Source organism: Melopsittacus undulatus, chromosome 1 (assembly GCF_012275295.1).
Source record: "Melopsittacus undulatus isolate bMelUnd1 chromosome 1, bMelUnd1.mat.Z, whole genome shotgun sequence".
NCBI classification, from domain to species: domain Eukaryota; kingdom Metazoa; phylum Chordata; class Aves; order Psittaciformes; family Psittaculidae; genus Melopsittacus; species Melopsittacus undulatus.
In genome coordinates, this window is record NC_047527.1 from 75480277 (window position 1) to 75503514 (window position 23238).

The 23238-nt window shown below is 39.2% G+C and overlaps 1 protein-coding gene across 2 annotated transcripts in view; it reads left to right on the forward strand.

The window, feature by feature from the left end:
* TRIO (trio Rho guanine nucleotide exchange factor) overlaps window positions 1–23238 on the forward strand; it is a 237230-nt gene that overhangs the window by 116551 nt on the left and 97441 nt on the right. For both annotated transcript variants that reach the window (XM_034069302.1, XM_034069293.1), the window contains exons 12-17: window positions 7133–7302; window positions 8353–8527; window positions 14187–14382; window positions 15004–15170; window positions 20518–20637; window positions 22012–22203. In XM_034069302.1, coding sequence (XP_033925193.1) covers window positions 7133–7302; window positions 8353–8527; window positions 14187–14382; window positions 15004–15170; window positions 20518–20637; window positions 22012–22203 — 1020 coding nt within the window. The remainder of the gene's footprint in view (window positions 1–7132; window positions 7303–8352; window positions 8528–14186; window positions 14383–15003; window positions 15171–20517; window positions 20638–22011; window positions 22204–23238) is intronic.

The window sequence follows — 23238 nt, forward strand, 5'->3', positions numbered from 1 at the left end:
AAAGCAATAGATCAGCTTGACACATCCTGAAAGTAACAGACTTTTGCTATACCTGTGCACAAAGCAGATGTGTAGTGTGTGTGCAGCAGGCTGTTACGATGCACATTGGAAATGCTGACTGTCTTTGACATTTCCAGAAGTTCTGTAGCCAGGTGATTACAAGCTGGTAGAGCTCCCTGTAGCTTGGAAACATAAGAAAATAACGTATAAGTTCTCAGATTTCTCATAGACTAGCTTCAATAAACTACATTTCTCATTGGAGAAAAAAGGGATGTATTCAGGGAAGCTAGAAATACAATGTTATGTAATGGTGTCACTGTTACTCATTTTGCTTAACGGTGATCCATGAAAATCGCTTGCTTGCTTATATGTAAGTTGTGATTCCACGCTGTTATTACAAGTTTTTAAGTTTGTAAGATTGTGAATATTGATTTCTATCTCCCATGCAAACAGTGACAAATTTCAGTCTATAAGGCAACTTTTTCACGAAGTGATGAAGTTAAGCCATGTGCTGGCAAGGTGTAAAAGTGTTTGGGATTGTAAATACCCCCATCCAAATCTTTGCATTGAAACTGTGTACTGGCAGGTTCCCAGCCTGAGAATGGGTAAGTGTAACTGAACACTGAAACTGCTGACCAGTGCAAGACAGTTAACCCCTTATCTCTTTTGTGCCTTTTGACATTTAATAATAGGGAAGGATAAGGTGAAAAAAAATACACAGATAAAATGTTTCCAAAATAAACGGTTATCATAAAAGGTTGTGTGCAAGACATAGGGCAAAACTCATGATATTTTGCTGTGAAATACATCACCAGCTAGAAATGAATAGGATTTTGGTGTGAATTCACATTCTTCTGTACACAGATACAGACACACATGCACATGCACTCTCTCTGAAATGGCTCCCTCAGCACCTATGAGTGGGAAGTTTGAAATCCTGGCCAAGCCAGGTGTTTGTAGTAGTGCCAAAGTAGAGCAACAGATATTTTCCTGGAGTCAGCTGTGGGAATTCATAGCAGACTGACTGTATGTGGAAGAGAATGATTTCTTAAGAGCCTGTTAGCTTTTTGCATATAACCTTTTGTGTGTATTCTGACAAGTTGATCATAAAACAGCTCAGAGCGCTTCTTATGTATACACAGTATGTTTGATGGTGTTACTAGAAGATGTCTATCTTGTTTTTTTTCATCTTACTCAAACTAAACTTTGCACCAGAATAGACTGAGGCTGAGACAAAGAAAAGGGAAGTGGAATTGGCTGAGATTTCAAATACAAAACCTCACTGTTCCTGAACAAAAGTAGTGAAACAGTGGTCTGTGAAGCTGTTGAAGCTGAGTCCTCTGAAACTGAGATGTGGCATTGTTTGGAGGATGCCAGCACATGAGAAGGCTGAGGAGGCCTTGGTCTGGCCATAATGCTGTTGATTCATTAATATCTAGCTATGATGCATATCTATTTGATTCAGTAAACCTTATTGATAATGATCTTGCTTTGTCTCACAACTTACTGCCAGAAATAAGCCCTCTATTGCATATATCCATCCAGTTTGGAAGGGTAGGCATTCATGCAGCTTTTCATTAACCAGTTGCAGTCTGGACCCGGAGGTGACACCTCTTCTAATTGCCAGTCACTCCTGAGTATTTGAGTCTTATGTGCTGGTGATCTACAGGTTGAAATAGAATGTCATAATAAGGCTGCTCTTTACTCTGTGTGCCCTTTTCCAGGCAGCATAGCCACTTTTGGATGCCCGCATCTAAGTGTGAAGACTCTGTTCTTTGGGTTTCTGTGCACCTCTGACTTTTTTTATTGTGTGTTGTTATAGCACAGCTCAGTGTGGTGGAACTGACAAAAATACGTGAATCATAGAATGGTTTGGGTTGGAAGGGACCTTAAAGGTCATTTGGTTCTAACCTCCCTGCCACAGGCAGAGACACCTTCCACTAGACCAGGTTGCTCCAAGCCCCGTCCAGCCTGGCCTTGAACATTGCCAGGGATGGGGCAGCCACAGCTTCTCTGGGCAACCTGTGCCAGTTCCTCACCACCCTCACAGTGAGGAATTTATTCCTGGTATCTAATCTAAACTTACCCTCTGTCAGTTTAAAGCCATTCCCACTTGTCCTGTCACTGACTGCCCTTGTAAAATGCCCTTCTTGAGACTTCTTGTAGGCCCCCTTTAGGTACTGGAAGGCTGCTCTGATGTCTCCCTAGAGCCTTTTGTTCTACAGGCTGAACAACCCCAACTGTCTGTGCTGTCTCTGGTCAGTACTTTGAAATGCCAGTCATTGTGAATCTGAGAGTTGAGAAACATTTTTAAATCTAAAATAAGAGGAACACATTTGGTGGCAGCACACTAAAGTGTCTTGTGGTTTACTGGTTTGGTAGGTCTGGAATGCAGTTACCTGCACAGATTGTCTCTCCAGTTTTTCAATACTGGTAGCTACTTTACTTGAAGAAAGGGATCAAATTTAAGTCCAAGTATTATTGAAATAGCACTAAGTGCTTGAGAGAAGTGAGGCAGAAATAGGCCTTTAAACTGTGTAAAGCTGTGGTATAGATATGCTTCTCTTGTTCAGTTAAGAAATGGGAAAAATGCTAACGGGGTTCATGCAATTTTAGGAACAAGTGAGCAACTTGGTTTTGCTTCAAGGATTAATCTGTTTGAAATAGGAAATTGATTTTGTTATAACTGTAGAATAAATAGGGATATTTGAAGCTTGTAAAGATAATTAGATCTAATTTTTAAAAAAAGTGCACTTAATATCTTAAATGTTGTTGAAAGACCCTGGAAGAGGTTAACATCTTTGGGTTTGCTTTTGTTGTCTGTTTTAAAGACACAGGTTTTGTCCATTGGCTGTCCTGAACGGCAAAACTTACAGGCAGACACACACATCAGCCCCTTTCTATGCTCAGATCTGCTTGTCAGGGAATATTGTTGCAACATTTGGCCCTGTACAAGTAATAGCTCCTTCAGCAACTGTGCCTGTGGTAATAAACATGCTGCAGCAGTGTATGTGCTGGGGGGAAGGGGCAAAAAGAGGAATTGGCATTTTTACATGCAGCAGCCATGTGCCTTTTGTGTCTTAGCCTGCTGAGAAGGCTGACTACATACCCAAAAGCCATTATTACAAAAATGAAAAATAAATTAAATTTTAAGAGAGTGTGATGGATATTTTATCCTAATATGAATAACGTATTTACTCAAAAATCATTCTTCTCTGATTATATTCAGCAAAATACAATAAGGTCTTATTCAGATGCGGTCTTTCAGGAGATTGCAGAGATGGGACTTAAATGGATAGAGGCCCATGATGGAAACACTGAAACTTCCAGGATGTTGCAGACAATTAAAATAATACCATCTCAGTGACTAATGGCATGCTCCCAAGAACTTAGGAAAGAGGTAGCACAGGATGCAGGCTCATTCAAGCAGATGTTTCTTAGTCTGTGCTAAATTTAGGTCAAGAAAAAAAATCTGCTGGGTGAAACATTTGCCTGTCAGGGATTCAGAGTTTGATTTCCCTCTCCAATTTTAATTCTGATAAGATGTGAAGAACAGATGAAAAGAGCAGAAGAACCTCCTTCTGTGACTGGATTGAGTTATTTTATGTGCTTTTCTCACTCTACGTTAGTGCTGGGTTGCTGCTGGATGAAGTTTTTACTGAGGACACAGGACTCGGTGGTTTGTTTAGGGATATTCTTGCTGCTTCTTTGACGGAGAATTGAAAAAGACATGGGTGGAAGTTGCTTAAAAGTTCACACCAAGAGAAAGTTAATGGTTTTATAATGAAAATTTTGTGGTTTTTTTCCCCCACTGGATCTTTGTTGCCAAGCTCTCTCATGGAATAATATGTTACCTCAGAAAATCATTGCACTATAAAATCTGTAGTTCTGCACTGCTGATCGTGTATGGGTAAGCTCTAGTCTCTGTTCCCCTCTGCTGTAAACTGTTTGCTTTCTTTTGGCTTTGCCGTGCAACCTTGTGCTTTCTTCATCCATAATTCTGTATCCAAAGATAAAGGCTAATTATGTAATTTCCAGTATATCCAGAGCTCATTCTGGTTTTAAGTTGTAAAGAAGCCAGGTGGCTGTTGCTACCCATTATAAATTAAGCTCCTCTCAGTAAAATGTATGAATTTCTATCCAGCTTTAATAACCTGACAGCTTTGTTCATGTGTGGTGGCTTTATTCTAACTTCTGTATATAAACATCAAGATTATTTTGAGCAGAAGCTGTTTGTCAGAAACTAACTTGGTGGGAAAATGTAAAAAGCTTATTTGGTAATGTATTAGAGTAACTTTTGCTGTGGAACTGTCACAGGGCTGTTTTCAGAAATGTCTTAAATTGTCCTACTTTCAACAGTGTATGAATCACAGCTAGGCAAGTAATGCATACTAATTACTCTCCTTCTCTTTCTGCACATTGGTAAATATTTTTCTTTCCTAAACAGTGAGCAATTCAGCTAATGAACTAGACAAACAGTGTATTTTTGAGTGTTTTGGCACCTTGGGGGGGCAGGATACCATGCTCACAGCCATGCCATGCTGACCAAGCACTAAGCCAGTCAGCATAACAGTTTGCTGTGCTTGTGCCTGTGTCTCTCTGCTCTAGGCAGGTGGTGTGGCTTTGAACTGGCTATGCAGAAGGAAAGGTCTGGTTGTTCTGTGTTAGCTTGGTCCCCAGTATCCAGAGTGAACTATAAGGGAAGTACAGTGCACCCCCAGTACATCACCAGCCCAACACTTGCAAGTTGGATTGCTCCTGCCACATCCTCTCCACCCAGCTGTAAAAGTGGCTGAAGCGTATTGAAAGCGTAAGAAATGCAGAGGTGAGGTGTCCCTTGTATGGGTCTGACACAACCCTGCTGCAAATGATGTATTGGAAAAAATGGAGTTTTTAAACCTGTCTTGAGCTGCAGTACAGGTGCTTGTAGGGGAGCCAAGGGGCAAACTTGATACAGTCTAAGACAAAACAGTTTTAATCCAAGTTTGCCTGTGATAAACACCACTAGAAACTGAGCCTTCTATAGACAGGGCAGTAAGCATGGAGTGGAGAGGTATTTCAGCCAGTACTGAACACATTAGACCTGCAGGCAACAACAATGTTACTCTCAAATACATTTTCACAGTTGCAAGTTTCCCTGGTTGTGTGTGCATGCCAGCTCACTTGGAAGGTCTCTAACATGGTGCCTTATTGTTACAGTTCAGAAGTAAACTTCATAAGCTGAGAAATAAAAACATATCCTCTGGGCATTGAAACCTGAGTAAAGTTTTCAGGTTGTATTATCAGGCTTCTTGCTCTTAAGTTTCATTTGTCTCAAAGTGAAATTTGCATTCCTAAGTATGCATTTGGGAAGTGGGGGCAGGGACCATAAAACTGGATGCTGCATTGTGTTATGCTGGAATGAATGGTGACAAATGCTTTTGGCCCACTTGGTGAGTTCTATTTGTGCTCCTTTTAATAAGAAAGACTGCTGTGGCTTGAGCTTGTGGAGTTCACAGCTATGGAGTTGCATTCAAATCTGTGACAGGCATTGTTTTTAAAGCATATGAGTAGTCAGAATAACAGTGTGTATGAACAGGCAGGTCTGTTGGGGGGGGGGGGAAGATGCAGTGGTAGATCTGTATAAGTCTGGTTAAATGGCATTAACTCTTCCCAATTGTGAAAATGTAGCCTATAGCTTAGTTAACTGAAAGGCTATCTCAGGGGGCATGTATGGCTCTAAGGTACAAAAACTGACATTTGTTTTATATTTGTTTTTAAAATAAAGCTTCAAAGGAACCAATTAAGATCTAGAGTACTTAACTGAATTTACTGTTTTAATGTAGCTCCATTGGTAGTTAGGAAACCTTTATTGTCAGAACATTATACAAATGGCAGCGTGAAATGCGTGTTTCTGTCGAAAATGTTAAGCAAAGAAATAAAAGGGAATTTGTTTTTCTGTCATTTGAGATTGTCAGTTTTGATTGTTTCCTGTCTGTATTTTAACTATGTTAATCTTTTAATTAGGTTTAGGGTTAGCAAAGCCTTATTTGTATCTCTAAACACTGTAGACTAAAATGTAGTCAAAATACCTTAATACTTGAAATTAGACCAGAGTTACTCTTTCAGAATAAAAAACAAACTCTAATCCTTGGTCTTGGAATTGCAGCATTCAGGATGTGATGGTAAAATAGAGAGGAGGGATCCGGTTTGAATGCTTCCTGTGAGAGTAGCTGTTTCACTGGGCCGCTTGTAGGAGCGTTGCAGGAGACAGCCGTGCTCCCTCTCTTCCAGAAGTGTTTTTAACAGTTGCACAATAGATAGCTAATGGTTTGCTGATGAATAATTTTCACATAGAGCTTAGGATGCAACAGGTTGTCTCATAAAATTGTGGAAAAGAATGCAGTAGGATTCAAGTTACCAACAGTGATATAGCTAGCATGTACCAAGGGATTTTTGTGTAAGCTGTGGTGTGTGGGCAGTTCTGAACAAGACTGTGGGCATGTTAAGAGGAAATGTGAATTAACTGGTAGAATTATCATTTTTGTTGTAATAGTATGAAACTGAAATCAAGAGAGTAAACAACACAGCTGTAGAGATCATGACTGAAAAATAACTTCTCCCATCTGATTTGTCTCTGTATCTTGTTTTCTGAAATGCTCTTTTCTTTTTCCTTTTTTTTGAAGGCCACTGAAAAGTGTTGTGTTGTCTGTGTGCATGTGTCAGCCTGGCAGTGTAAATTTGATGGTGGCTACAATACATCTCCCTTCCTTCCTTCCTTCCTTCCTCCCTTCTCTCAGGGAGTGTTACCATAGCATTTCCCTCCCAGGGACTCTCGCAGGGCTGCAGATGGGATTCTCGCTATGAGCTGTGCGCTGCTCAGTCGGATACGCTCAGTACTGTAGAAGGAAAATGGGAAAGAAAGGGTGACTTAGCAACACGGGTAAAGCTTTCCTGGTATTTCCAAGAAGTGAAAACCTTATTTGAAACAAAGGCTCATTTTCATTAAATTGAGGATGGGATTTTTCTATGCAGAGAAGCAAATCCTGTTTCTCTCCACCACCTCAGTCTATTTCCTCTTGTCAAGAGGACTGATCTGAAACAGTGACTGCCTGATCCTGAGGGTTTCTTTTTTTTTTCCCTTTTCCTTTAGCTGTGGACATGGCTTGAAGAGCTACAGAAAGAACTGCTTGATGATGTCTATGCAGAGTCTGTGGAGGCTGTCCAAGACCTAATTAAACGTTTTGGTCAACAACAACAGACCACTCTGCAGGTTACAGTCAATGTCATAAAGGAAGGTGAAGATCTTATACAACAACTAAGGTAAAACGAAGTTTTATTTAAATCTCTTCTAGTGTACATCTGACTCTGAGGCTCTTTCTGTTTTGAGAGTAGAAGTGATGACTGCAAGATATGACCTATAAGGGGTTGGAACTAGATGATCTTAAGGTCCTTTCCAACCCTAACTATTTTATGATTCTATGATTTTATAAATAAAACTGGTAAATGTTAGGACAACAATGATGTTTCATGCTGTATTGATGGTCTCTAACCCTCTGTTTACAGGAAGCTCAGCTTATAAACACTATCTCTACAAGAAGATTTTGTTTACATAAGCTACCTTTTTGATAGGAGCAGTCATATGCCTTTGTAGTCTGACACGCAGGGCTCTACAGCATTCTGAGTTCTGAGCAGCAGTCTTTTTATAAAGAGACACTTGAAATTGTTTTGCAGACTGATGAGTAACTTTATTGTAGTCAAGGCCATCAGTCTGCAGTCCATTCAGACTGATTGCTCATTCAGTAACAATCTAAATAAATTTGGGCCCCAGCTACACTGGTACATGTCTTCTTTGCAGGAGCTGATATTATATGTGAATTTACAGGTTTTATACTAAAGTAAAAAATTAAGTAATGAGGTTTTTATTATTATCTAATTTTGATTTGTTTTTTTTATTGTGGGAAGGTTCGGTAATGTAAATAGTTAGAATCATAGAATAGTTAGGGTTGGAAAGGATCTTAAGATCGTATGCCGCTTGATAGTAATTCAATAAAAGGATTTATCTCTGGTTTTAAATTTTATTCTTCCTGTGAGCAGAATGTCCTTAGTCAAGCCTTAGTTGCATTAGTCAAACAATTAAGTTATTCTGATTTCCTAATGTTTTTTCAAGTACAAAAACATATTTTGGACTTTTTTTAACAAAGGTGTACAGATTTAGCTTTCATGTAATATGGCTTGCACTGACCTTATCTGAAACAGTCTTCATTTTGTGATCACATATAGCATCCAAATTGTATGTTTTATTGTTGGGGGTTTTGTTGCATAATGCTCTTTTTTTCTTCTTTTTTTCCCTTTTCTCTCTCCTTTAAATAGGGATTCCGCAATCTCTAGTAACAAGACCCCCCATAACAGCTCGATCAACCACATAGAGACAGTCCTGCAGCAGCTGGATGAGGCCCAGTCTCAGATGGAGGAGCTTTTTCAAGAACGCAAGATCAAGCTTGAGCTGTTCCTGCAGCTCCGCATATTTGAAAGAGATGCAATAGATGTGAGTGTCTGCTCTTGGAGTTGCACTGCACTAATCTTTTCTCTCGTGTAGGAACTTTTATGCTGAGATTGTTAGGTAGTTGCATTGGCATTTGGTTCAAATAGCTAACAAACATCCTTCTTACCTGAACTTTTGTCTTGTACATGAAAGTGTCAAGAGAGCACAGAGCTGAGCTTTTTAGCATTAACTCAAGTTCTGGTTGGGTCCCAGTGCATCTCTGAGCAAGTGTCTTGTAAAATCATAATGTACCAGTTGTTCTATCTGGTAGGTTTGGTTTGAATATCAAGCTGTCTTGATATAACTACTATGCTTACAGTTAATATGATTAAAATTTGTAGGATGGTTTAGTACAAGCTCTCTAAGCTGTTGCTTTGTAGTAACACCTCTCTTCTCTTTCTTTTTCCAATCAGCCGTCTTTTTTCAGTTGACAGCTACAAGTGGTGTTTGGAATTCTGTTTTGATCTTTAGGGATGTTGTATGGACTGTTTGGTTTTCATTTGTGCTTTTGGGTTTTTTTTGTTTGGGGTTTTTTGGTTTGGTTTTTTTTTTAAGATTCCTTTTCACCTCTGAAAATAATGCAAAAGCAGTTATAGTGTCATCCTCTTGGTCAAATTTTGGAGGAGGACTTCAGCTTTTGAGTTGCAAAGTTTCTGTTGGTATGGAGGGACATATATGCAACCAGACATGAAACTGCACATGCAGCAGTTTAATAGAAATGCATTATAAAATTTCAGCTAAGTTGATATGACTTCTAAAGCCATAGTAGTAGTACTGCACAGAGTGCTCTACACAGTGACTGAGTGTGTGCCTAGGAAGGTTCAGGGTTCTCCATTGGTAAATGAGCCTGTTTGAGTATATAAGGGCTTATCTTCAGACTCTGGAAAACAGGAGTTAACAGCAATAATTTTACCTCTTCACCTGTATAAAGTAAAAGCTGCAACTGTTGGTTAGGTATGAATGGTATAAGGGCAAAGAGACAGCCGGCAGAAATGTTAGCTTCTCCTGTTTTGGTGGTTGTTTTGGGGTTCTGGTTTGGTTTTTTTTTTTCTTGGTTTGGAGATTTTTTTTGTGGTTTTATTTGTTGTTTATGGGTGGGTTGCTTTTGTTGTTTTGGTTTTGTTTTGTTTTTTCTTAAAATCAGGATTAGATCCTATTGCTTAAGCCTGGTTTAGCTAGGCACATTATTACGTGCAACGCAGGAATAGGCAGACACAGTTCCTTCATCCGTGCCCGCAGAGGAAGTGGGAGGGTGCACTCTACAGTAATAACAACTCTGGTGTAAAGGAAGACTAAGAAGGTTCTCTATTTTGCAATTCACACTAGTCTGCAGAGGACTTGCTACTTTGATTATGAGGGACTAGCTGTCTTACGCATGCAAGGGAAAGATTTTGGCAAAACTGTGATAGTAATAATTAGTTGGATGGCTGTTATATGTGGGGGAACATGAAGGGTGTTGTCTGCAGTTTTGAAATCTCTGCAGAAGTGATCTTCAGTGCTTGATGTCTGTGTGATGTTCTGAGAACACTTACTGAGGAAATGGCAGCTATGGGGGCAAGGCATACTGAGAAAGAATTAGGTTAAACATTTGAGTGAAGCTCGTGAGTAAGGTATTGCTCTCTGCTGTAGGTTACATAAAGCAGGATTCTACAATAGCAGAAGGCTGGTTGCAGGAGCCTTGTTTTGCAGATGTGTTCTAGTCCTTGAGTGCAGGACACCATCTGTATAGATAGTAGTACTCCTGTGTATGCTGTTTGGCGATGCTCATAGGATTTTGCATTGGAAAACTACAAACTCTGACTTGTCAGGTGCTGACACTTGCCATGCTTTACATTTTGACACATACAACCTTATTGAAAGAGTTGATGTGTTTTGTTTTTATGGCTTGGAAACAAAAACCGTGGTTAAGATTGTTAAGGAGGCCTCCAGGGAACAAAATTACCCTGGTTGCAGAGCATCTTCAGCAAAATGTTATTGCTTTGCTGTCTCTGTACCATGTCCTTTCTCTGCTTCCTCAGCAAAGCATACTTCTCTTTTCCCTCTCCCTAAAGGCAGACATCTGTTTGGAAACTTCCAGGAAGAAAATGCAGGGACTAGTTCCAGGTCAGTTGCTTGAAAGCAGAAGCTCAGTTTAAGTAACATGATAGTGAGGAGGAGCCAGATGCCAGCTAGGAACCTGTTTTTGTTTTGACCTCCTACTTTGTCAAGGATTTTTCATGACTGGTCCAGTCAATGAAGACTTGTCTGTAGGGCCAGTTCATTCAAGGGAGCATCCTGTGAGGACAGTTTTTCTGGAAGGCAAGTAGTGTTTCTAGCTTGTCTCACTGCTTGCAAAAGAGCACGTTAAAATGGGACAAAGGGCTCTGCTAGCACTGCAGGATCTTACCGTGCAGCTGTGCTTCTGGGGACTGTGGGGAGATTTGTTGGCAGGGTTAGTCCTCCTCTTTTTGTCCTTACTCTTCCTTCATTACTCACTGATAAAACATTGTTTCTTTAGTTGCTGTCTTTATCCTATAACTTTTCAGGTTCTCCTGGTCTTCTGAAATTGCTGTAACTGCAGCACTGTCTCTGTCCTGCCCCTTGCTCTTGCAGATAAACTTGACCTTCCCTGTCCTCGATAGGTTTTTAAGTGCCATCAGTCATGAGGTATTTGAAGGACTCTGTTGCGAACGCTTGTATTAACTGAAAGCAAGAAGGAGCAAAATAAAGCACACAAAAAGTCCCTTTCTACTGTGATTAGTAGCATAAGGAAGATGTGTATGGACTTAGCCAGTGGGAAGATAAACCAGAGGCAATGTATGCAGCCTAAAATGTGTGTTTCATCTGTGTCTGTGCATTTTTTGCTTGTCTGTAACTTAAATGCCTCAAGGCCTATGTCAGGGCTCCACACAAAGCATACCACACACTTTTCGACTCTCAGCTTTATCTCAACTCTATTTTTGGACCATACTTACAAGATGCCTGTTAAGTCATACAGCTGAAAAGGCAAGGATGCAGAGTGCTAGATCACAGAGACCTAACTCTTTTCCCTTTCCCATTTTCCATTTTTCTTTCTCTCCAGCACATAATATTTTCCTGGTCCTGGTTAGCACTCAGTTGGTACAAAGAATGCTAGTTAGACCCTTCTGAGAAGAGACCTGTGGTTCTTTCTTTCCCACTCATTGTGAAAGAGTCGGCATCCCTTCTGTGTTACTCCCTGCATTGTTTCCTGTCAGTGTTACCTTTACATTTGCTAAAACCTAGGAATGTCAGGCAGCTCAGACTCTGCACTAGGAACTTCTTGAACACATGCAATGGTAAGTAGTTACCCTGTGTTTATGCTGGGTTGTCCATTTCTTGAGAGCTGTATTCATTTGTGATTTGGTTACTTTAGATGTCTGTTAGTCACATTCATCTTTGTTCTGTTTGTTTAATGCTGATTGTCTTACCAGAACTTTACAAACAAGAAAAGGATCCTGCTCACTCTAAGTGTTGCTTGTAAATCAGACCTTCAGGGGAAACACTGAAGAGTGTGGGCAGAGGAGGACTTAATACATGTTATTTTTGTTTTAACTCTTCCTAGCTGTGATGTTCACTGACTTCCTATCTTTTGAATGTGTATGGGACCGTACTGGCATTATGTATTTGAATTGTGGACTTCCTGGCCTTTTGAAGGGGACAGGGAATGTCTTGCTCTTCTTGTACAGTGTTTCAGACTGCTTTAAACAGTGTGCAGGCCAAGATCATAACCTTGGGTTTGCGTGAAATAACGTGGGAAAAAGTTGTAATTTTTACTGTTGTTTGTGTTGTTCTTTGGAGGCAGCATCACTGAAACTTCTTGGCTGAGGTGACACATGGTGTTTACCTCTTAGCTACCTGTCACTCATATCAGGTACAGGTAGTGATAGTGAATAATAAAAAGAGGCAATGAGACATGTTGGGCATAGACTAAGTGAAAGGGAAATAAAGGGAAGTTGTGAAGGAGATGCCTGTGTGTGTGTGTTTAGAGGGGAAACCACTCATAAATAGATGGTGCATGTGATGTTCAGAGCACATGAAAGAGAGATAAAAGAAGCTTCAAGCAGTAGCTAAAAGCCTTGTCCTGTACATCTTTCCTGCATGCGTTGTCCATCAGCTTTTCTATTTTCAGTGTTATGACTGAAACAAGAGTTTCTGCTTGTTTTCACTATGGTAGAGCTAGCTTGTCAGAATTAGGTATTGCAAATAGCTACCCTAATTGGTATCTCCCTTCATGGTATAGTGCAAAACTTGAATACTTAATGAATCAAGTATAACTTTTGCAGAACACCTTTAAAACAGGAAGTAACTGATGCCACAATTTTAATAATAATTGCATCTTTTATGGCCTTCAAGAAGGGTTGTAGCTGCCTACAGAAGCTTTGTACAGATGATTTAATTTAGCTTTCTCTTCAGTTCTTTTCAGAAGGCTTGTTTTCCTGGAACTTTTCTGGTAGTTTAACTGTCTCAGTAGCTTCACAGCTCTGATTAACTACTTGGAAAGCATAGCAGCATATTCTTTTTGCTAACAACTGATTTTGGTTAAATATTTATGCAGTCAGCTACTTTGTTACTAGTGCCTGTTTGGACAGATCCTCTTTTTGCTGTGTCTTGCTGCATAAATAGGTGATTTCCTGTCATTTAGCACCATTCACATCATTTGTCCTTCTCCTAAAATTGTTGAACTCTGGAGCTAAGCAAGGCACTGTGGTAGTTTGTGGCAAAACCGATGAAAATCTGGTAGACTTAGAGAACAGTTTTGTATCCTAATTAAAAGGAGTATTTTACATATCAGCCAGGTTTTGCAGTATGATTTGGAAAATGCACTTATGTGGGCAGCCATGTATCAATGTATCACATATATCATTGTTTGTGATACATGTGTTAAAAAAAAAATACTTCCTTGGCTGCTCTCTTTGGACATTTTATGACTGAGAGTAGAATCCAGAATTCAAGTATAAACTGAAGTTGTCCTGTTTTCACCTGGAATAGAGGTAATTTTCTTCCTAGTAGGCGGAAATGTAGCTGAATTATTTCAGCAAGCCTATTCAGCTCTGATGTTACTGTGATACTGTAATAAAGTAATACTCTTTGGTTTTGCTCCATTCATTACATAGTCTGTCTTTTGTGACAAGGAATGCTTCTCAGTTGTCTGGCAGAAGTCAGAGGTGCTCAGAGAGCCTGTTGCTTCCTGCTCACAGAAGTGCAGAGCTGTCCTTTTTGTAAAAGGACTCAACACTGGCGTAATTGAAAGCTCAGCTGGCTCTTGATGTGTGAATTAATACTGGGTGTGGACTGAAGAATTGGAAGGGTGGTTTAGGTCAATATTTTCCTTTAAAAGTGGAAATAGAAAGATTTTAATTTTGTCTGTTTCACAAGTGTTGTGTTGGTGAAGGCGTACCTTAAACAAGGCAGGGGTACCTGCACTATCTCAAGCACTGGTTGAAGGAGAGCTGTAGTGGTTCTTAATGAGATTCTTCCAGATGGTTTGCTGAAATTTAAAATCCATACTAAGACAGTCTATGTCCGAACCATGATCAGTGAACTCAGTCAACACTGAGCAACTCAAGTTTCGGACCTCCATTGTAAGTGCGACATTGGAAATAAACATATGTTGTGTGATGGGTAATTGAACATTGTCTTCCTCCTTTTTCCCTCCCCCCAGATAATTTCAGACCTCGAGTCTTGGAATGATGAGCTCTCTCAGCAGATGAATGACTTTGACACTGAAGATCTTACAATAGCAGAACAGAGGCTCCAGCATCATGCAGACAAAGCCCTGACCATGAATAACTTGACCTTTGATGTCATCCATCAAGGGCAGGATCTGCTGCAATATGTCAATGAAGTGCAGGCATCTGGTAAGATGGCTCCTTTGTGCTATTCCAGGCAGTGGCTTTGTAAGAATTATCCAGTTGTCTGTCTCTCCATGGGATTTGTGAAAATAACAGAGATGCTGGTTATCTGTAAATTGGAGACACGTGGTCATTACTTTTTTGTCTCTATACTTAAATCATTTCATAGCGTTCATGAGAATATTTAGTTATTATGGCACATAATTTTTAACTAGGAGTGGGCAGCATCTGAAGATGTTTAGGCTTTGAAGAAAGGGCCTCCACTCAGGAAATCAGTAAAACTAGAGTAAATAGTGGGGGGTTAATTTTATAGTTAATCGGAGCTATGCAATCAAGCCAAAATTTTCAGCTTTCGAGTATTATGTCTGTCTTTTTGCTTCTTGTGCCTCTTCACTTGATGTTGGTAACTGTATGCAGTCACATAGGGTAAATCTTGGGCTTCTTTAAAAAAAGAAGAAAAAAGTAATAAAAATTAATAATGTTAAAGAGTACAAAACCCAATGCTCATTTAAGCAAACAGAGGAGCAACATGAACTTTAAGAAGGAACTGTAGAAGTAAAATGTGGAAAGGGGCTATTTGCCTTCAAAAGACTTGCAGGTCATTGATAAGCAGTGGGCTGATTACAGGTGTCGAGCTGCTGTGTGACCGAGATGTAGACATGGCCACCCGAGTGCAGGACCTGCTGGAGTTCCTGCATGAGAAGCAGCAGGAGCTGGACCTGGCTGCTGAGCAGCACCGCAAGCACCTGGAGCAGTGTGTGCAGCTACGACACCTTCAGGCCGAAGTCAAGCAGGTATGCAGGGAATGTGGGGACAGTCTTCCCACTGAGCTATCCCACACCTCTTGGAGGGGTCTGTTCCCATAACAGAATTACTTTCTTCTATCTGTATCAAATCTTATGCTTGGAGGGGGGAGGGACTTTGAAGTGAGTACCTAAGAAACATCATCCTCTGTTAACATTAGGTACGGTATTTAATTTGCATCAACTGTCTGTGTTTCTTCTTGGATGCAAGTCATGTATTTGAAGTGTAGAGCAATTTTATCTGATGTTAAACCTGTACTGCTTTTACCTGTATGGTAATTAATTAAAGTATTCCATGAGAGCCCCTGCACACTTGCCTAATCCTCTTTGGTGTATTGTTTGAAACATCTGTAAATAATGACAATATAACATCAGCATGGTTTATTTTCTGGGAGAAGAAAAAGAAATTTTGCTCTCTTGGCAATAAAGTGGCAAGTTTTTGAGGTCCTTATCATAGAATAGTTTGGGTTGGAGAAGACCTTGAAAGGTCATCTAGACCCAACACCCCTGGAGTGAGCAGGGTCATCTTCAACTACATCAGGTTGTTCAGAACCACATCCAGCTTGGCATTTGTCTTACCTGATAAACACCTAAGCTTTTGGTGAATTTGAGATGCTTTGGGCAAAACCACTAAAGTAGGTGAAAACATAAATAACAAACAAAAACCCCATTAGAAAGGTAAGAGTTTTTCATCTTTCTCACATTTGGCAGCATCACAGATGTCTACTACAATCTGTTGCATTAGTATGGCCCATAATGACTCCCAGTGCAACTTGCCCCTTTTCTTTTTGTTAGGAGCTCTTACAAAAACTCATGTACCTCATGAGACTATGAATGAGAACTCTGGAATTGCCAAGTGATATTAAAGTCCAGTTTGCAAAGGAGAGTTGAATAGAACATTTCCAAAGTATTTCAAGGCAGCAGCTGGTTGCTCTGTAATAGCCAACCCAAAGTTTCTGTATGGCTTTGAATAAAGGGAAGGCAAGGAACCAGTAGTATCTGCTGTCAGTGCAATCTAGGCATTAATCAAATACACAACCTTCTAGTTCAAGCCTTTACATGCTCTACTGAACTATCCTGTATCCATTTTAGCACTTGTTCATCTTCATAAATACAAATTGGAAATTACTCCTTTCATGTGAGTAATGATTGAGATGAAGTTATTGCAGAACACGATGATTGCTGTATTGGATTGCATACTATCTTGAGAATTAAGGAAAAGAGTGCACGTATCCACAATAGAGTACCTTGCTCCACTAGCTTTGTGTGTGTGAGCACTAGTTAAATGTGACAAGAAAGACACAGATGGTTAAATGTGTTTGCAGAACAAATGTTCTCTATTTTGGCAGATACAAGCAGATGATGAACATCATGGATGTAGAGGAATATACATGTTACACATGTGGTTTGTTGGCTATTCTGTAAGATCTTTTAACTTTTTTGAACCACTACTAGCCCTGACTGAAACTGAAACTCAAATTTAGATTTTTAAGAAAACACTGGAAAAAATGAGTCCATCTTAGAATAAACCTATACGTAGTAGACAACTGCCTTTTTGTAATAGACCTGAGACTTAGGAGAAAAAACATATTCTGTTTTGTATTTCTAAAACACGTCTCTATCAAGTGAAATATTTGTGTTTAATTAAATGCCATAATAGGTGTGAATTTTAAAACAAAATTACAGGAAAATGTAGCTGACAAAATATTCATGTATTACAAGCTCCTTTTCCAGATTTTCATTGTTCATCTTAATCAATACTTTCTTAGCTAGAAGGTCTAAAAATTGAATGGAGCCAAACCTGAATGTTACACTGTCACTTAGGATTTTTGTTTATCCTCTTTGGAATGCTTTAGGGCTGGTAACTCCTAGTTTTGTGATTTCAGTTGCTTTTTCAGAAAACCGCATTTGATTTATTTTAGTTTTTATTAAATAGCACAAAGTACAATCTCCTGTTTCCGCAGCACTGGGAAAAACATAGCTCAACAGGTCACAGCAGGTGTCTTACCTGAGAGTAAATGGCATGGTACACCTCCTCTTCACTCTGTTTTGTTTGTATTTTGTTGCCTGAAGCAGTAAACACATGGTTTTCCAGTTCAATTACTGTGATTTTCTGCCAAATTTGTTGTTAATGAACTGGGTGTAAGCACACTTATTATGTAGATGGGATACTGTCTCCGTAGCAATGATTTTGACAACATTTCCATTTGAATCTTTCCTGCCAAACTGACATTACTTCTATTGTATTTTTATGCACACATGTATAAAAAATATAGAGTTTGTAGTCGTGTGAAAAGGTGAGACTAGAATACTGATGGAATTTTGTTATAGGGTTCAATCCTGGGATTACTGAATGGAGACCAGTTTACTGTCTCCTGAGTTAGTTTTTTAGTCAAATACTTGCAAGGAGTCTCTTCACTATTAAGTAGTGAAGCTTGGAGCTTAGGGAATTCTAATCAAATAAGAACAGAAGACAGATAAAAACATCCAGAGTTACTTCTCCCCTTACTAATGTACGCGTTCTGCATTTATGGCATTGAAGTTCTGTAGATCAAACCTCAGGAGTAGGAGGAAGCAGAAGGGCCAGAACACAAAGAATTTTAAACAAAACCTGCAAAGAATCTGCTTGTCAACTTGATGTGTAGTAGGTGCAGAAGGGGCAAAAACAGACAGAAGATTCAAGTGGAGGAAAACCTCAGAGGATGGGGGGGAAGAGGATGCTCACTGAAATAAGAAGAGATAGCTGCATGTGGGAAAAACAGTGTGGGAAGGAAGATGTGACCTTATGCATGGCAGGGCCATATGAGTAGGTAGACACAGAGAAATATTTAGCAGAGTATCCATCTCATCCAGAACTCCACTTGCATGTTTGCCAGACAGACTTATTTTTTTAATCACCTAAACTATAGATGCTAGATTACTTGTTGCAGCAAACACCCCCACATACTCACTTCATAGAATGAATGCTTTGCTCTGCTTAACATGCAGTATCTGCCTAGGTCAGAATCTACCAAGCTCCAAAACCAATGCAATTGGGTTTACTATGCTCATTAAGCCTTTTCAGTGCAATAGTGTCTGCTGCCCTGATCATGGTGAATGTTCTTGGATATATACCTGTGTATTCATATCTATACAACAGTGTGAAAATACTTACACCAAGTACAACCCTGTACCATCAAGAATAACTTGAGCTACTTTGTGTTCTCACATACAGATCTTGTAGCTTAGTGCAAATACAATCCAGTACTTGAGCTCTGATTCTTTCAAAACACTACTCAGGAAGAGTATCCTGGCACTCTGTATTGTGCCATATGGATATGAAAATATAGCTAGGACTGCAGGCTGAGGCAGGTATGTTTCATGGTCACGTTCAGTTAGAGTCAAAAAATCAGTCAAGAAACTAATCTTACATCAAGCATTTATCTGTAGAACTACCTGCTTGACCCTTTCAAATGTCCCAAACTCTGCTTCATTTCCACAGTTTTGCGATGCTCTGCCTATGCTTTTCTAGCCTGCTGAAGGCTGCAAGGGGAAAGATGAGGTGTGTGGTCCACCCAGACAGTGTGGTGATGGGAACATGCCAACAAACAGGCAGCAGCCCTGGAAGGAGAACAGACTTGCTATTTACTAATGCTTGTATTTTCCCCTTGAGTTGACATTCTGAAGGCCTGGAACTCAGAACTCAGCATCTACTTCTCAAAAGTGGAAAAGGATTAGATAAGGAAGGATTATAGATCAACTAGTTTAACATAATTCCCAGGAAAAATATTGAAACAAGTGGATTATTAAACCTGAACAGTGATGAGAGTAGAAAAGGCTAACATAGATTAATTAAGCATAGGTTCCTATTGATAAATCCTGTTTCTTTCTGACAAGGTAACAGGTCTTCTCTGTAGAGGTGAAAAAGCAAATGACATAGATCTTCTTTCCATTAAAGCTTTTAAAATAGATCAAGCTATCTGGCCCTAGCTTACTATGAGAATGTAGTATGAGACTACATTACTGTGAATGATAACTTGCTGGGAAACTATAGTTGGTAGCAAAAGTGAAGAGACTCACTAGATTGGAAAACAGATTTCAAAATAAGTAAATATAATAATCTGTAGAAGTCTGTATTTGGATACTAGTCATGCTCTCAGTCAGAAAGTCTACATGTTAGATTGGAGATTTTACTTTTAAATTTGAAGATAAAGGCAAAAGAAGATGGAAAGGGGACTTGAGTTCATCAGAAGGCACTGGATTACAGTTCAGAATAATCTTGATGTATGGAAGAATTGTGCTGTGAGGATATGAATTTTATTAGTGACAAATACAGATCATGATGTACTGGCAAGAATAATCAGCTGAACAAATATAGCACAGGGGTAATTACTAGCTGGGCATCAGTTCTGTAGAAAAATTGTACAGATGACAGTGAATATCTTGAATTATGTCCAGCTTTACTCAGTATTTGAAAGATTTTGACCGAGGTCATAGTTATCAAGTGGAGAGAACTTGTAAGAGAATGGTGAGAAAAATAAAGCAGTTAACTTCACATGGGAGAGATTGAAGAGACTGTGGTCAACAAGAGAAGAAGAACCTAGAAGAGGGAATTGAGTCATGGTCTTGATGCTGAGAGGGGGGATTTTTTTGTTTTTTGTGTTGATTGTGGGCAGGAGAAATTAAATGAGCCAAAACTAAAACAAAAGGGATTTTAGTGTTAGACATAAAAAGAAGATATATGTTGATAAAAATGTTTGAATTTTGGTTTTGAAAAATTATAATGAAAGTGTGGGATTGGAGTTTTGAGTAACAAACAAGGTGCAGATCTTAAGCTTGCATGTTCCTGCTGTTGGTAAGGAATGCCCTCCTGAGGATTCTTCTCACCCAAGGATTCTTCTGGTTTCAGTAGAAATGTCAAAGGTGGCACATTCTGAAAACCAGAAATCTTTAAGCCATTAGAAGACAGTGATCACATTTTTCTCTACATTGATATCCAAAAATATTTGCTTACTAAGTTGATGTCTTTAGTTTACATTACTGACATTGGCTCTTAGGCAAATAGTGCTTGTAATTTGTTCCTGTTTTTGAGGTGACAGAACACAGCCTTGTTCAGAGTATAAACTGAAACCACAAGCATGTAGTCGTTGACTGAAAGATATGAGTTGTCAGCTAAGTGAAATTATAGTGAATGTGTTTATTGAATATATAATTCACTGTAAATATACAATTAATAAATTGTTTAGTTATCAACTCTGGTACTGCATATGTCCCTAAATGTTTTTGTCACTAATGATGATCCTTTTCTTGCTGGTCAGTAGGCGAATTGCGTATTTCATGGTCTTCTCTTTTGTTATAGGTTTTGGGCTGGATCCGAAATGGAGAGTCAATGTTAAATGCTGGGCTTATCACTGCTAGCTCTTTGCAGGAGGCAGAACAGTTACAGAGGGAGCATGAGCAGTTTCAACATGCAATAGAGGTAAAAGCACCATTTCAGTGACCATAGACAAGAAATCCTGTATTACACTTCACGAGCCTCTGTAAATAGCACTGTTGGGTTCATGTAACAGTGTTTTTAGTCTAGGAAAAGCTGTTGAAATTGTCTTATGGCAGAGAGGTAAAAACACTGGGAAGGTGGGTGTCTTGTTTATTTTGGAGCTACAATTCCAGGTAACACATCATCTTAGTAGCCATTTGCATCTTTGTAAAATGATATCTGTTCACAGCAATTTTACTGAAAATGGTATTTCACTTTGTTAGAATGCAACATATAATGCTAATCGTTAACGTTAGGAATAAATGGAAGAGCCAACATCAGTTTTGTCTATTTTGATATGGTCCTTTAAGGTTTCACTGAAATTTGTGTGTGGTGGTGTGTCCATCCTTCTGCCATGACGTCAAGCAAAACTTACTGGATTGGTCATATCTCTGCAAAAAAATAGGCAGAGATCTTAAGACTGACTGAAGTACAGTATTATTCATTTATATGCACTATCAAGGGAGTTACAGTGATATTCATTATATATAGCATACATTTTTTAAAGAATTTTTATTGAAATATTGATGTTATGATTTTCTGGGAAAACTGTTTTCAGAAGTACTTTGTCTTGCAGTAACTCTTTCATATTCATTTGCTGTTTGGTGAACTTCTATGCTTCTCATCTCTTTTTACAGGTTGCACTCTATGTACCCTCATTTTGAGAGCTTTGGTAACTCATAAATATAAAAATCATGAGACCTCTGGGTGTTTGTCAGTTTAAGAATAAATGACTAGGAAGCTTAAATTCTCTGTTTTCTGGGTCATTCTGTACTCAGATATAATAATACTTATTACAGTTAGGGGGTTCAGATTTTAGGCAAGTATACGTTTAGACAGTTTATGCTTATAATGAATGTAGAATTTTCTTCTTTATTGGCCTGAATGTTTGCACCTTCACTAGTTCACTGCTGATGTGTAGAAGACTGCAGTAAAGCTGGGAGAACAGTAATAGAGATCAAGCCAAAATAGGATACATCCTTTTCATCTTCTTTTTTCTCACCATGAAGGGGAAGAGAATCAACCTGAAATTCATAATTGTAACAAAGTGTACTGCAACATGGATATGCTGTGTGTGGCTTCATGCTAGACAGTGGCTGTTGCTTACAAACTGCTAGTCATTGTTTATTTGATGATAAATCTCTACAGGATTTATTTGCTTTGTATTTGCATGGTGAAATTATGCAGTGGCTAATAATAATTTTAGTTGTGTATGTGTAAAGAGGTGTCATTGACACAGTGAAAATCTGACCTAAGGTGTTAAAGAAAATATGCTGAAGTGCCCCATTGAACTTATGAATTTTCACCTCTTTTCAGAAAACACATCAAAGTGCCCTGCAGGTTCAGCAGAAGGCAGAGGCAATGCTACAGGCTAATCACTATGATATGGATATGATCCGGGAGTGTGCAGAGAAGGTTGCTTCCCACTGGCAACAACTGATGCTGAAAATGGAGGACCGTCTCAAGCTTGTGAATGCCTCTGTTGCCTTCTATAAAACTTCTGAACAGGTACAGAAATGGTACATGATTTGTGTCTGCCTTGGCTAATTCTTAAGTGTGGCATACAACAGCATTACCTAAAAAATGGTTGACTAGGTTTGGTTATGTATACTAGTTTAGTAACAACTGCAGTTACAAAAAAAAAACCTGCTAAATCAAATCCTCTGACCAGCTGCTTTAGAAGGAGAAACCATGTGTTGCAGCCTTTCAATATATAAAGGGGTTTTATAAGACATAGTCTTTTTATCAAGGCCTGTAGTGACGTGACATTGGGCAATGGTTTTCGACTGAAAGAGGGTAGATTTAGATCAGATGTAAGGCTGAAATTTTTTACCATATGGGAGGTGAGATGCTGGAACAGATCACTCCAAGAAGTTGTGGATGCCCCATCTCTGAAAGTACTCAGAGTTAGGTCAGATGAGGCTTTAAGCAACCTCATCTAGTGAAAGATGTTCCTGGCAGTGGCAGAAGGGTTGGACTACAGAAAGGACCTTTAAAAGGCCTTTTCAAGGCAAACCATTCTGTGATAAACGAAGAGTATACAAATTGTACTAACTGCTAAGAGACTGTAGTGTAATTGGTCTGGCTACACTTGCTTCAATTAGTAAACTTCAAACAAGATACATTACCAAAGCGCAGTGATTGTTCATGAGGGCTGAACTCTTCATCTGCCTCTTCTATCACTCTTGCTGTAATATTCCTCAGATTCTTATTTTCAATTGAGAAAAGTCTTGTAGAACATTTTCAGGATGAAAGTCACTGTACATGTGGTTAGTTGGATTTCTGCTTGTTTAAAGCAGTTTTGCTTAGACCGTAAACAAGTTACACAGGTTTTAAAGGAAATACTTCAGAGGGTTGATTCTGATTTTTGTGGGAGAGTCTGAAAAATCAGCTTCATCCTACTTGTCTTTAGAACAGTTAGGGGGAAGGTTGCTTCCTTTGGAGTCGTATTTTAAGCCCACCCTGAACTACGCACTCACAGAGGCAGAGAAAAAATGAGCAGCTTTGGGGACAGCCTTTTGAGGTACTTCACTTAAGAAAACA